Source organism: Platalea leucorodia (genome assembly GCF_965183815.1).
Source record: "Platalea leucorodia genome assembly, chromosome: 7".
Lineage (NCBI taxonomy): Eukaryota > Metazoa > Chordata > Aves > Pelecaniformes > Threskiornithidae > Platalea > Platalea leucorodia.
In genome coordinates this window covers 5,201,436-5,217,661 of record NC_138829.1, presented here as the reverse complement: position 1 = coordinate 5,217,661, position 16,226 = coordinate 5,201,436, and the positions used below count along the sequence as shown (strand labels likewise).

Here is a 16,226-nt window from a genome sequence, read left to right as displayed (position 1 = left end):
AAAAACAGAAAACAAAGAATTGTGTTTCCTTCTCCGTAGCACTTGCAAGCATTACTGCCTCTCTGAACACAGCAGCTCCCTTAATATCACTGGTGCTGCATTATCATCGGCTGCTACAGCGGCACGAACAGTCAAGGCAAGGTAATCTACCGCACAGCCTGCTCCAAGCAGGTGTAGAGCAGGTAAGTAAAGAGAAAAACCAGAGAGTCACCTTTCTGCCTTTTAGCACCCAGCAAGATCTAGAGGTTGGAAGTTTCCAGATGGAGGTTATTTCAGAGGGCTGCTTCCCTACCGCCTACTTGGACCAGATGTACCAGCCCAGCTGAAAATCATCCCATGGTTAGATTTAGCATGTAGTATTCAATGTGAGTTATTGTCAGAGGTTCTTGCTTTTAATTCTTATTCTCTAAACAATATAAAAAAAAATAAAAGAATGGGCATTCTATGAGGTATATGTAGAAGTAAAACCAGTGAGACCTAAAGAACACACAGAAGGCTGGAAGAACTGCACAGCACCAGAAGTCTGAGAGCACCACGAAGCGATGCAGCGTCACAGCTACAACAGCTAGCGAGGAAGCTAAGCAGTGCCTGTTCTTTGGTAACAAGTGTGTTACGTGCCCTAAAAACCACACAGGAGAAATTATTCTTCACACCCAGTTTTAAAGAACTACCTGAAACCTACCAGATCAGTGGGTGTACTGCAAGTAGACAAGCATCACAGCACAGCTGAAGCTGTGGGGTTTTTTAAAAAAGTCTTCATAAACCAGAAATTAACAGTGCAGCAATGCAGAGAACTAGACTTCGATATATCTTCTTCAGACTTAAAACACCCTGACAACTTACTAATTCACAGCAACCTTGGGTGTTTGCTTTTATCATAATCTATAACAAAGTTAATCAGTCACCTCCAGCCAGGAAAAGATTTTGCAAGGCTGTTAAATGTTTACTGCTGATCAGCAAAACTAATTCAGATCTACATAGCTTTATGACAGCAAAGTGTTTCAGTTTTACACTTCAGGGCAGTTTCTTCCCTTAAGAGGGCTTGCCAAAATGTTACCTCAAATAAACACTGAGCCTTTACAGGTCTCAGAACACCATCACAAATATTTAAGAATGATGAGGTACCTGCATGCACTTACTGAGAACGAATCAAAGTCACAGAAGTGATGTATTCCTGAAGTTGTTCATTTCTAGATGCTCAGGGATTCTGATCTCTAGAAGAATCTCGCTATACAGCTTCTTGCAGCGACTGCCTGAACAAGAGATTCCGCACTACTGTTGTCTTCAGACGGGAAGGGATGCCGTTCTCAGTGATGCAGCAAGACACGTTTTATGCAAGTTAACTATGCAAGACTGTGTTTATATACAGATGCAACCATTGAAACCCTAAAACCATGCTGAAAGCTCTATAGAGGTCAAGTTTCTTGCAGGACAAACATCTTCACTTAGTTTATTTGCAGTGCCACCCCAGCCTGCCTACTTCTGGTTACATACTCCACAAACTGAAGTTTCATAAAATTTGCATTTATACATTCCAACAGATATTAAGTAATGTGCACAAGTGGCACAACGGTTTGTAGAACAGAAAACAAGTTTAAAACCACATATAGTTCTCCCTCAAATTTTTTCCTTTGGAAATCCAGCTCTTTTTCTTAGCCAAAACCCACAAAGACAGTCAGCATACTATTACTATTTTTGTTCACTAGCTTTCAAAAACAAGCCACCCCATATGCTTCTCTTTATCTAGATTTCTTTGATTTTAAAGGCAGGGAAGCCCTATGGGGCAAACCGGACCAAGAAAACAGAGGATCTGTTTAAAGCAATGTTTCCCAAAGTACAGGCTATAATTCCAAACAGCATTACAGGACTTAGAAGTAGCATTTGCAAGCCAAATGGAAATTCAGCTGTAGAAATAAAGCTCATGAGCCCAAAACTGAAATTGGAAGTGGATTTCCCAGCAAAGCATGTCTGAACAGAGCTAGTTCAGAGACACAGAAATCAAGTCATCGATTACAGCTGGCTGGCTCAAGAGATGCCCTTTTGCCCTCACGTTTTTATACCCGACACCACCCTCCATAAGAGCACCTTGGCCATGATACGCTGTTTTCAACTGAATAGGGGAGTAGTACGATGCTAAGAAATTTTGCATCCCGCGCCCCTGCCAGTGCATGAAGATGCACAAGTACGCACATAATCTAATCTCCTTTTTATGTGGATTTTGCAGATGCCCAAATTCTTACCTCTTCTCCCTCGCCCAGCTAAAGATCCTGCCTATGCATTTTAGGAAATAAAGACCACATTCCCTTGCTACTCTGTCAATACGTTAGCATTATACCCATAAGAGTATCTTTAAAGGTCTCCCACAACTGTGTTACTTTCCTCCTACAGCCCTATCAAAAGCAGAGGAAAGAGCATTAGCATTTGCTTCTATTATCTAGAAATCTCTCAGGCGAGAGATGCCATCCCACTGCCACCTTGGAGGGTAGCAGAAAATAAGAATGACGTAGAGAAAACACTCACACCCCATCAACGCGTTTCAATGTCTTTGTAAAACTCAGAAGTAAATCTTCTGGAACTGCTCATTATAACAGAACAAGCCTGAAGTCCACTAGAAAGGCATTCACGTCTGGACAAATCCCAAACAAACTTCTCCTCTCAGGGTTTTGGCCAAGGACAGAAATCCTCAGCTAGGCTATTTTACAACCACTTGGAAAAAGAGACTTTTCACATCCAGAAAATTTAATGTTTATGTTGAGTAACACCAAATACTAGTCTTAGTTCTGAACTGAGTTCATACATGAGAGGCAAAAGCATGAGGCTGCTAAACTACATGGGACATTATTTGCAATTCCCAAAACAAAGTTTCAAGTTGTGTTCAAAATGCCTCCAAAAATCTCATTTTCCAAGAAAAGCAGACACCGAGTTATTCTTCAGGGACCTCTTTTTCCACTGAAAAAGCAGAGGTGAACTGGTCCAAAGCAAGAGTATCTATCACCACAAGACTTACGTTCTATACTGAGTGCTTCATGAAGCACACTTACTTAAGGCTTTTCTCGTAGCCTAAAAACAACCAGAAAATTTTTCATGCCAAGGCACTGTGCCGACTTGTACATACAACACAATGAACATTCGCTATACTGAAGTTTTCTTCACAAACACCTGTGACAGACCTTATGGTGTGGCCCAGGCTGCCGCTAGGGATTACACCATTCTTCTACATCCAAACCTCTTCCCCGTCGTTAGCTGCAGTGCCAGAACGTTTGTGTCCATTCCCATTCACTCAAAGTTGACATCCCACCATTACTGCAGGCAGTAGGGGTGAAGCAATTGTAGTGACAAAAGAGAACAATCAAAAACCAAGGCGTTTCGTAAGCCAGAGAACCAGCAAAGCATGATTTCCTCTGGGTACAAGTCTTGCAGTTGGATTCCTTCTTTGCCTACTAAGGTGACAGCTCCAAATGAAGCTTTTCCTCAGAGGTGAGAATCAGTCACATGGATTCCCTGATGTCTAACGAGGTGGGGGTGTGGGGGGCTCATTCATCTCAGCCTCTCCTCAATAGAGCTCAAACAGCATAGGGAGGCTTTGGAACAAAATCAGTTCAATGACATACTTCATTTCCAGTTACAGACTACAACCTCACCTGTCACTACATCTTTCTGTAAATCACGGAGCATTCATCAGAGGCAGATGGAAAGTGACTGGAATAGGGAGCTAATCGTGCCGGCGGAGTTGAGGATGCGGTGTCCTCCCACAAGAAGGCTGCCTAGACGGCCAGGAGCAGTAACTACCTCAGACATCTGACTTCACTCCAGCAATTTGGGTCATCACCCCAAAACTAAGTACCTTGCTCTGCCCCTACCCAACGTCTGCCCTTTACAGTCTCCAAGAGGCATCAGATCCTCACACAGTTTATCCCACACCACTTAAATACAAGCAGTTCTAGCAGCTACGAGCAGTTACCATGACCAGTTTGAAACAGGCACTTGTTCAGAACTTCTCCAGATTTTAACTAGCCTTAATTTATGCTAAGACTAACTGCACATCTGAACAGTCATTATCTGGACTTCTTTTTCTTCTAAAGCAAAGAAAGATAAAACAAACAGACCACAGGAAGCTAAAATAACCTGTCAAATACTGCATGCTATACCACTTTTTCTTTTTAATTTTGACAATAGCTGTCACACTGTGCATATGTCTGTACACCAAATAAAACTCCTCTTTCTCCAAAAACAAGCAACAGCATGTGTAAAACCTAGGAGTGGAAGGAGGAAGAAAATGAAAAAGTTTAGATTATCCCTAACCAGACCACTCTTTAGTCATGAATATAGGTGGGAAGTTACTTTCATTTAAGTAAACAAAAGACTGCCTACAGTCACTTACATAGGCTTCACTTAGTTCATGCACAAGTAAGAATGGTGGCGGGGAGGGGGGGAGGTCACTTTGCACATCTGGTTTTAATGAACGAGCTGTTGGTTTTTTTACAAATGAATACACTTATTTTCTGGATATTAAACAGCATCATACATGCTTATCTACCAATATTTCCTTTAGTTTAACTCAACTAAGTGTTTTGCTCCCTTGACCTATGCATGACAAACTGATCTTTAATGCATTTCTCTAACTCTACATAGCACAAAGCATCACACTTTTACCATCTGACATATTCATAACAAATTTCATCAGTTCATAAAACTGAGACAGCTGTTTTTTCTCAGCTGCCATCTCTGCCCCAAACTTACAAATCAGCCCCATACTCCTTCTGGCTTGGGTCTGAAGAGAGTCTCCAGATGGAATCTAGCCAACTCCAAATCCAGTTCCTTCCTTCCTGACTGCACGGGCTACGAAATGCCCAGAGGAGAAAGAGCAAATCATTTTTGCCACAGAAAGATCTGCTCACCATTTAACAAAGTATTATTTTACAATTGTTCTCTCTATGCTGAGAGATTTCCACTAGGTAAAGCCTTAATATAAACCAATCTCCTCCAAGGAGTTTAAGGTGCAAACTAGCAATATATGATCAGAGGCCAATTCCTGAATTGAATTTAAAGTCACATTGCACATAATAAACTAAGAGGGTATGCTGAGCTTGACTTAGACCCTGCTAATCACTTAAACCCTAGCTTTGCTTACAGAGGGAATTGTACTTTACATTTTGTAATCTTCCTGCATCCTTACATGGAAAGGTATTTGCTATATTACACCAGCCTCTGCATGCTGGAAACTCAAAACTTGCAATAAAACGAGATATATAGCACTCAAGTATTGCAGCTAGAAGCGTGATTGTGCAACCGAAGAGATAAGGCAGGGCTGAGCCAGCAATGTAACAGCAGTATTTTGTGCTCAAACATCGAAAGTAAGACACAAAACAAAAGTCAAAAGTTAAGGCTCTTTTGCTCTGACAGCAAGCAGACTGAAAATCCTACAAAAAATGGCTTATTTATCTCTCAAAGGCAAAAGGAGGAACTTATTTAGAGCTTTTGGGAAAGCTCTGTCAAAGTCTTTAAACGGGTGCCGGCGCTCGCTACCAAAAAGGGTTATTTAAAAAATGCTTTTGGAATTGTGGAAAAAAATTACAGTGCACATCCCTAAAAACGAAAGAGCAGCTTGCAATCTCTACCCTGGCAGCTTCAGCAAGACATCCTACCTAGGGAGGAAAAAAAAAAAAAATCTCACCAGAGTCAGTAAAACTAAAGCATTTGAGCTTCCACAGACACTGCCCTTGGAGGCACGTTCCTGTAACCTCCAGGAACACCAGTACCATCCCAAGAGCTGCTGGCTTGCCACAGGTGTTTAAAGGCATCTTTTGTGTTTTAGACTCTTCATTAGTCCAGTGAAGACCAGATAAAGACAAAAGAGGAGTAAAAAAACCATGCAAGACCCATCCGTTTGGCTATTGCCAAACTTCCTTCTCCAGATTTAGCTCTGATGGAAGAAGTTACTCAGCTGCTCAGGTCAACCAAAGCTTGCCTCCTCATAGAGCTGCCCTAAGGCCAATTTGTTCCATTCACCTAATTTGCTGATAGTTTTCTGGCAAAAACCACTGAGGTACTCGCAGCTCATTTAATGAAATATTCTGGCAGAATCAGATTAGGGAACACTCTTAGGAAGAGATCCTCTGTCTCCACAGCTGTTCTACCAACCAGAGAGGGTACGGACCTGCAGCAGGGCGCTGTAACCTCTCCCATCACACACATGGTTCTGGAACAGGACTTCTGCCCACAGCCCACGACAAAAGGCCACACACTAGACTCAAGAATTCAAAACTCACCCCCTGATGCACGAGGAAACTATTCCAGCAAATTTTAAGATCCAGAAAGTAATTCCAAGCAGGCCTTACATGTCTGTTAGCAGAAAGGTTAGGACAACTACAAGATAATGAATCCTACCTAGTCTGAAAGATTCCTCTCCAATGCCGAAATGATTTTCGAACCCAAATATTGAGTTTCACAGCCACTTGCTCTCAAAAGTCTCGCACGGACAGGAGGAAAGCAAGTTGGAAATACAGCGACATTTTGGTTTATTAGTCACGTTCCATAAAAAACACGGTCACCTGTGAGACACAGAGCCCTGTCACAGGATGTGCAGGCAAGCAGGAACCGTGCAGCTCTTGGTGTCTTTCAACAGCACAGTCTTTCCTGTGAAAGAAGGACATACACACACTACTCCTGTTTCAAAGGCTACAACTCCACCATTACTAAATCAGACATCCACAATCAAAATAAAGTCATACTGTTGCACATGAAAAAATACAGCTGTGCTTATATCAAAGCTTCAGCCCATTAACTTCTGGGTCTAGACTAAACAGTTCTTTCGCTCTTCCTAAAGGCACGTGCTAGAGAGTTTGCACATTTGGTCTCCAGTTTATTTGTAATATGCAAGAGGAGATTTAAGCTTTTATATGCTTCAATTTGTGTAGCTTACTTTCATACAGTGACTAATTGTCTTCACAGTCAGTACCACTTTGTCTTCATCCATGACATTCACATGCCCTAAGAGGATACACCTCATAAGCTTGAAGCCTCCCTGTTTGTTCAGGCATTACTAAAGCCATCCAGTTTGAAGAATAAAATTGTTTCATGACAGTTTATGAACTTACTGGATTCCAAAATAAAGATAGCATACATATTTGGGGGTGAAGAGTAATTTGAAAGCCTACTAAATCCATCACTACAGTTGAATATGAAGATTGCCTACCAAAAGTGTTTGTCAGTTAGAGAGAAAGACTATGCCAACACTTCTCCTTTGTCCTCAATTCCTTGACTGTAAAGAGGAAGAAGGAGAATTTTGCAACCACGGGGATCAGTTAACATTACAATACTCAAGGAGAAGACCACAATGCTTCTTGGCCTTCTCCTTTTTAACTTACTACGTGCCAGCTATCTCTAACTTTTCTTGCTTCTCCCCATTCCTTTGGGGAGGCAGCGTAGTAAACTGACATTTTAAGTTAGTATTTGTCTCGCTGTGCAACTGGCTGCTTTCATCTGTTTAATACAATCAGTTGCTACACAGTAATGTAGCTATATCATAGTTCATATATCAAGCAATAAATGTGACAGATGAACATTAGGTCTTTATTGCCAAACACTTCTTAAGGGCATGTGTGGCCTTCATACCCTTCCCTAGCATAGGAAGCCTTCTGCTACGTTAGATTAGGACCAGTCCCATACCTAGTTCATCCTCCTTGAAGCATGCTAGTTTTATCTACGGCGAGGTCAGGATACACAGTGTGCTTAAGTCCAATATTAAAGATGATATTGTTAAACGAGGAGAAAAAAAAACAACAAACCACCTAAAGTAAATCACTTCCAGAAGCACAAAATGAGGCTTGCTTACTTTCCCTCCCTACAGGAGAAACAAATTGCTATTGACAGAAGCATGCCTAATAGGTCCTTCAGCAATCGGCACCTTCATATCATACCTAATCAAATTGAGCTCATCTCAAAACCACTTTGCTTTTAATACAACAAACTCTTCAGCATTGTAGATGTTGTCTGTATCCATTTTCACAACTGCTGTTTATAATCTTTCATCTATATGACATTTCTTTTGTGAAACAGAGGAAAGCTTTTAGCTGAAGTACTCTTTCTTCACCACCACCTAATAACTGCCGCTACTACGAAGCTGCACGCACACTTCTGACTGAACTCGCAGGACTTCACATTCTAGCCTTGGAAACACTGAACAAAACTGCAGTGCAAAACAGCTGATACTTGCTATTTCTGGGAACAGAAGTTATGCTAATCAGAACAAGTAAAAGCTACATCTAGACAATGCAAGCCCAGTGTCACCTTGTTCACATATCATTCCTAACCTAATCAGATTAAAATCCCATGTCCTCCTGACACACAGCCCCTCAGTAACAAGTTTTCAAAGACTGAATGTTTATATTACAGCTGCTGAAGCTTCACTGCGCAAAGATTTGCTACAAGGACTGTCTGCTTGTATCTTAAGCTCTATTAACTCCAGCCAACAAGTGCTGTTGGTGGGAAGGGCAGTAGAAAGATGTTTATTTTGTAGAGTCAGTCAAACCCAAAGACAGGTTACTCTTGCTGCTGAACTCCCAGCACCACAATGCCTACTCGGATGTTAAGAAACCCCCCAAACAGCTTACTGCCTGCCGCCATGACCCTCCCCCAGTCTTTGTTTGGTTTCAAATCACACAGCCAGAAGTGCACCCATTATATAGCCATCTACAGTACACAGACCCAGCGAGAGAGCACTTGCACAGGAGGTCGCATTACAAGGTTAAATGTAGGAGCCATCACAGAAGGGACACCTCTGGTCACCCAGAGAGGATGCACAACGCTGTACCACAGCTGAAGAGCTGGGACAGCACTGCTCCAGCCATTCCCCCGCGTTCAAAGCACACTAACCTGCTGCTTTGGAAGCCCCTACTGCTCTTGACTGTACTATTTGCTCAATATGATGACCGAGACCTATTCTAGGCCACCAAGTAACAGGATTAAAACAGTCTAATCCCAGATGTTACTTACAGTTTGCCAGAGAATTGATCCCCCAAAATATGTGAATGACACTATGATCCCAAGACCCAGTACTAACCTCCATAAAGCTATACCAGCAAACATCTAAAAAAATATGAGACAAAGGTAAGGGAGGCATAAAATTCTGAGCTGCGTCTTGTCAAGAGGGAAACAAGTCATCTAAAAGAAAAGCAGGACCCCTTCAACCCAGTACAAGCATATGCAGGTGAGAAAGTGAAAAATGTGATGACACCACTTAGTAATGTATTTATGAAGCAAACAAAATGAGCAGCTTTGCCTTACAAGTCTTTCTGGAACCGGGCATGCTCTCTATGCCGGCATCCCCATTCCTGTCCCTCAAGGTTTAAGCTTGTGACAAGTCACATGTGAGCATTTCAGTGGTGACCTTGGGCCAGAGTGAGAATAAACATAAGGATATTTGTTGATAAAAGGAAAAGCATCCTCAACACAAATGAGATTCAGGCCATCAAACAGTACAAACAGAACAAGATCTGACAGCACAAAGCACACCTGGAGTTTCTGCATCAAGCTGGGAGCTCAGACTGAATCCTCCTCTACTTCACTTGCCTTGCTGACCACAGGACAAATAAGCCACAAGAATGACAGTGCAAAATAACCAAACGCAAACCTAGATGACATCATGAAAAGCACTTCGACTAAGCATGAGGTAAGACTGCAACTGTACAACATGCTAGAGGAGTCTCCTTTGGAAGGTTTCATACCCAGACTCATCACGGATACTCAAGACAAATTGAGAACCAAAGCATGTGCAGACACTACCAACAAGAAAAACGATGCAAGACAAAGGCTGGTTCAGCCTACCTAAACAGCTGTCCCCTACAGCCATGTCTATAGTATTTTGCAAACCGTTGTAAAACTTCTCTGCTGGTACTCTGAACTAATAAACCCTACCTTCAGCAAGGCATGTTGGCTCAGGCTCAGGGCCGTACTATGCTCACACACCTTCTCATTAGCTTAGAGTACAGGAAAAGGAGGTTTCATCTTCTCAAAGTATCAACTCGATACGTGCTATCACTACTGAGGAATAAGGACTAAGCCAGTTGGAGAGCAGCATTAACTCCATACCAAATGAGTATAAAAGACCCACAATTTAGTTTGAACTGGATAATAAAAAGTTCCGGACTTTTAAGGAAAAATCTGTTCTCAAGCAACCTTGTAATCACAGTTGAAAAACAGCCTGCTGTTAAGATGGAGCATGAAATAGCTTAAACAAGATGCTGCTTTCAGCAACAAAAACAAAATCTTAATAGCCTAGAAAGCAATTTCTAGTTTTATATGCATATTTTTAAGTAGAGTCAAGTGGACTCTCACAGTATCCACTCATTTATAAATTTCAACTGAAAATGGAAAACGATGCATCCCTGATTCTGCCAAGATAGGAAAGGAGCAGTTATTTGGGTCTACAAGGGAAGTGCATCAGTCAAAGGCAGCAGTCTCACACGTCTCAGACTTGTTTACTCGGAGTAAACAGTCTGTTTCCCATATTTTAAGAAAAAAATTAAGTCTTCCACTTCTACATATGTGACTTACTGCCTGTACGTGTCAAAGGGATTGCAGTTTAACTTCCAGAATGCACTCGGTTTCCTTTTTATAACAAGCATTAAACATGCAGATGTTTGATGCTCTGATTTGCTTCAACAAATATAGATTTTAGCTTCTAGAGTTTGAAGTCCCTGCTCTCTGATTTTACATCAGTATTGAGATGCTGTGAATAAAGCCTACAGCTGGATACAAAACTGCACTCTGAGAAAGTCAAAAGTCCTCCAAGGAATAGGATAGTCACGGAGAACCAACTTGGGGATGTTTTCTTTCTTAGCTTAAATGAAGCAAAACCTTTGCTCTACCCAGTCGCACGCAAGCTTTCACTGAAAAAAATCCACGAATCTTTCCTCAAATATAACCCTTTCTACTATTTTTTTTCCCCCTACATTGCAGTTAATGTTCTATTCAGACACAATACTTTTGGTGTTTGATTAATCTACTTGCAAGCTCTGAACTGGTACTGATCACGTATTCTCAGTATGAAGCAAATAAGATCCATCATAAACTAAGCATAAGACATAAAGGTCTCCAAGAAGCCACTGTCAATACCAAATAAAAAAATAAATCAGTGTCTCCAGAACTGCAGCCTTCCAGCTATGACTGTTGAAGCAAATGATTCTCAGAGACAATCATGACCTTGACCGTATTTAACGGGTGGTTACCATTATTTGCTGTAGATGCTCCCTTAAATGAAGCCTAAAGTACATTTTTAAATAAGGCTCAAAAGCAGAGTCATCCGAGCAGTTTCACCAATATATCTACACCATATAGCGCAGAAAATTACAGAATCATTAAACAACGCTTCAGCTTGATATCAAACAGCAAATCTGTACAAGTGCAACATAAGTCCCCAGTTTCATGCCATAGCTAGGATGACCTTCCCTCCGCCTTCGGTCCATGAACAGAAGCAAGCAGCCACCAAGGACAAGCAGAGACACCCTATTGTGTCTGCATTTGTCAACACTACTGCAAAACTGCATCAGCTTCTTCCTGAACTGCACAGCAAAAGATTAACAAGAGTTCCATGAAAAGCCAAACAGATAAGTTAAAAACTGGAAATGTGGCTTAGAAGTAGGAAACGCTTCAGGAACTTTATTGAGCTCATCAAGGAGGTAGTAGTTAAGGAGCAACTTTGATCCATCAGAGAAAGCCTGTATGAGAAAAAGGAGTCCAAAAATGGAGGTCCCTTCAGAGTAACACAAAAAGATACGTTTCCAATCTAAATTTGCTCCAAGTATAACGTGGTCCATCAATCAGAACAACTTCCCCAAAGTTACTGTAGAATTTCTCACTGTAAACACAGATGAGAATTTTATTCTGTTTTTTTCAAAAGGTTAAATTTAAGCAGAACTACAGCCTGATTATTCGAGGCTGTCCAACAGTCCACATAAACAAAGCTCACATAACAATTCATAGTGGCTCCTTTGGGCACTGCAGCCTGTAAGTTAGATTCATTTATTTTAATGGTTGACTCTGGAAAATTTACACATAACATGCTGACACTGATTTCAAAGTGACCACTGTAACAGCACTGAGCGACAGCACTTAGTTTTCTATAGTTAGATAAAAAAATTGATTCGATTTGCAAAACCCATTAAGTCTGCAGGAGAAAGTCTTCCTCAGCTGAGGACACACCAGGCTGCGCATCTTTGCTCATTTAGAGTAGCTAACAGAAGTCTTTGGCTAGTAAGAAATATTACACTTACACAGACACGCCTATCAGAAACCCCATCCAAAACTCGTTAGAATTGGTTGCAATACACCACACCGAAAGTTATCTAATGTCAGGTACGAAATCCTTTCATCGCTAGAGAACTCAACCATTAACTAAAACTTATGGTTTTTTTGGTATTTCTCCTTCAACTTACATCATTTTGATCAAGTGACTTTTCTGAGAAGTTAAAGCTGCCCGTCGACATCATGCAGTCCCAAAGGAAGAGAGATTTAACGGCACCAGGCCATTCAGCCCTGCCTCAGTGAAAGCTACCCCACGCAGCCAGGGACCAGCGCCCAGCGCACCAAACAAAGCCACGCTGGCCCGAATGCCACTACGCCGGAATAAATTCTTCAGAGTGCAATTCAAAGTTGAGGGGAAAAAAGGGGTACCGGGAGGAAGGGGTGAGGACATACACCTCAAGCCGCTAACCAGATACCAGACCAGTCAAACGAAGGCTACTGACAAACAACGTACTAACACTGTGACACTCGATTCAGGTAATTCAGTATCTCCTTCAAAAGTCCCTCCAGCCCCATGTTCCAAGAAATATATAATGGGCCATTACTTCGACGGGACTTTAAATAAAGTGTGCTTCCCCCCCCCAAAAAACAAAAATTATAATATGAATGTTTCTGCTTCACCATGAAATCCATAGCCTTTTGTGAGCAGATGATGCTACGAGCAGATGTACCCAAGCAGATTCCACAAGCAGATTCACAATCAAGCAGATGATCTCTCATCTTGACCTGTCTGGCTTGATTTACATAAACTGGTTTTATTCACTACAAGATGGATTACGTAAACCTCGACAAAATCTTCACCAAACATGCACTGCCACATCACTGACAGAAAATACGTAACAGACTACTGGGAGAAGGTTATTAGACGTGTATTTGCTGCAATGACTGACTTCCAATGCCTCAGGCTTTACCCTCTGATCACGTTAATGCGCAGACAAGCAATCACAACTATTGCAAGACAATATAGGAACACGTTCTGGTGGGAGAACAACCTACTGCCGAAAGAACGCCTTCCCCTTGATTTAAAGGTCAAGTATACAACCACCCTACTTTAATACTGCTAAGACAGAGTAAGAGTAAAAGATAAAGGGAAAGTTTTGTCATCTTAAAAACAGGACTCTCGGCTGTTTGCCAGGTATTCCAATTCCTTTGTCCATCATTCTTTTCACCATCTAATTTAAAAGTCTCACAGCTCAAGACAGAAGTTATTCATCAACATCACAATCAATGCTGTTTTTTTTTTTTTTAAACCACACAGTGTCTCAAAACAACTTTTTTTTTTTTAAAAATCCAGCTGTGAGGTCACTCTCTCAATTTTAATCAAGCAGTTGTAACAAGACCTGCGATGCTACGCTTCTGCCAGTCCACAGGTCTCAGTTTCACTATGGGGAGGAGAGCAGATTTACATTGTCTTATTTAAATAGAACTCCAGATTACAAGATTTTAATACAAAACAGGTATTAAGAATTTGGTTTTTTAGATTACTGAACAGATGCTTAAGCTGTTCCAAGAGTCCCTAGTCACAAATGTTGAGTCACCAAAAAAAAAAAAAAACCAGAAAGAGATACATTAGTATTATTTATGGTGCTACATGCAATATTTAAGACATCTCTGATAGGAAATGCAGTAATCGACTCCTGAAGTGTCAAATGACTCTTAAAACCCCAATCTTCAGTCCAAAAATGGAGAACGTAGTTACTGAAGTCATGGCATTTCCTGGACTGCTTCCATCACGTCTACCTATTTCTACATCACGTCCACCAAGCACATTGTGTCCGCAAGCTGTGAAAGCCAATGCCCTATTGTTTCGGTGTAGCCCACAGACACATACCGACCAGAGAGATTCAGCTGCCCGCTTGCAGATGTCTTGTTCATAATTGTACCACAAGGACAAGAGGATTTGTTTGCTTTTTTAGTACATGTAACACCCAGAAGATGTAACCTCAGTAGTTTTAGAGAACAGCTGATACTCAAATAAAAACTAAACTCAGTCATATAAAGTTTATTTAAATTTTATTGGCATGTTTCAACACACAGCAGTGAAGATCAAGACCTCTGGCAGAGCTGATAAGCTGAGATCAATGCATTTCCATATTAAAGGAAAAGCACACCAGACTTTGCTAGGTTAAGATCAGAGCCAAAACATTTCATACTTCTGTACTTTCAACTGCTGCTAAAAATAGTAAAGCAACAGAAAGGAAAATGCTTCCAGCTGTGCACAAAAAGCCTCTGCAGCACAACATCAATTTATGCACTCTAATTTAATTAAAAATTCAACATTATACTATGACTTTATTGTTAGAGACAGTGTTGCACAGCTGAGGTTACCCTCCATTCCCCCAACTGAAACAGCAAGAACGTTTCTTTATTAAATTTAGTTTGATATGGATATTTCTCCCAAATCAAGTTAGTCGACTTAAATTCAAGTCTTTCAAGTGCCAGCTATGCCACGTTCATGGTAATAGCTGTATTTTATTCCTTGGTAACTGTATCTTGACCTAGTCTCGTGATAAGAAACATTTAGCATCCCTTAAGGAAAAAAAGGTACACCATTGGATGCACGAGTACCCACTCTTGACTGCTCTTTTTATCTGCTCCCAGAGATTCAAAATAGTTATTCTGCAGAGGCAAACGCAGTTCTTTATGAAATGACTTGACCAAAACAAACCAAGAAAATCCCTAATGAACCAGAATAAGGTTTTCTACGACCTTGCAGCAAATACGTAACAGACTCTGGGGGAGGCTGAGTAACGCGGCAAGGCTGTAAGTGTTCAGCTTCACGGCTGGCTTGAAACCTTCCTGTCGTATTTATTACTAGAAATTATACCATTAGCCGTATGTTTCTACATATTAAACTATCAAAATTAAGCATCTCTTATAAGGTTCACAAGGGCTCTCCGCAAGCAGGGCTTAGACGCTTCTCTCTCATCTGCTTCTACGGTGTTCAGCGGGAAGGCTGCAAGCTCTAACAGCAGGGCAAGAACATAATACCAAGAGGATTACTTTAAGATCCGTATCAAGCTGAGAAAATAAACATTCCCACTACGAATCTGAATATAAGCGCTTCATTCCCCCCCCCCCGCCCCAATTCCGAAGTCATCTCCCCTGCAATCCGCACGGAGGACGCCGTCTCTCGGAGCGAGGGGAGAAACCCGGCCGGAGGAGCGGCGGGAGGAGGAGGGCCGAGCCGCCTTCCCCCCGCGGGGAAAAGTTGCTGCCGGCGGGGAGAGGCGGCGGCCGCCCCCGCCGCGCCGCGGGGCGAGGCGCGAGTGGGACCCAACGGCCGCTTCCCTCACGATCGGGCGGGGGGAAGGCGGGAAGCGGCCCCGCCGGGGGCGGGGGGGGTCTCGCCCCTCCGAGCGTTACCTCAGCGGGGAGAGGCGCTGAGGGGAAGGGACGCTCCCGCCGCTCCCAGGACGGACCCCACCGCCGCCGCGCTCCCCCCTCCCCGGAGCCCCGCCACAGCGCTCACCCCAGCACCACCAGCTCCCCGTACTTGACGGGCTCCTTGTTCGGCGCGCAGTGCTCCTCCTGGCTGGGGGAAAACATGGGGCCGCCGGCCAAGTCAGTCACCCGCTGGGGGCCGCCGCTACAGTCCCATCCGCCGCCGGGGGAAGCCCCGAGTCCCGAGCGGGCTCCGCGCTGCGCCCCGCACTGAGCCGCCGGCCGCCCGACAACGGCCACTACCCCCCGGGCGGAGGGCGGGGCGCCGAGGGGGCCGTACCAACTGGCCGCGGCGGGGGGGGAGGAGCAAAGCGGCGCCCTCCCCCGCCTCCCTTCCCCACCGCGCCTGGCCCCGCCCCTCCCGCTCGCATTCACCTCCTGCGGAGGGGGCGTGTGCGCGGGGGGCGGGGCTCCGCGCCGCGGGCTCCGCCCCCTCCTTCACACTCTCTCCCCCCCCCTTTACCTCCCGCGAGTGGTAC

At 43.1% G+C, this 16,226-nt stretch overlaps 1 protein-coding gene across 2 annotated transcripts in view; it reads right to left on the bottom strand.

Annotated features, from left to right (window-relative positions):
• Positions 1–15,982, bottom strand: part of PELI2 (pellino E3 ubiquitin protein ligase family member 2) — an 87,298-nt gene extending 71,316 nt beyond the window's left edge. Inside the window, exon 1 of one of the 2 annotated variants that reach the window (XR_014228784.1) lies at positions 15,776–15,958. Coding sequence is in view for 1 of the 2 variants with exons in the window: in XM_082317850.1 (XP_082173976.1) it covers positions 15,776–15,852 (77 nt within the window). In the remaining variant the exon portion in view is untranslated. Of the gene's footprint in view, positions 1–15,775 lie in introns of both variants that reach the window. The other variant, XM_082317850.1, reaches the window with a different exon arrangement.
• Positions 15,983–16,226: the final 244 nt, after the last annotated feature.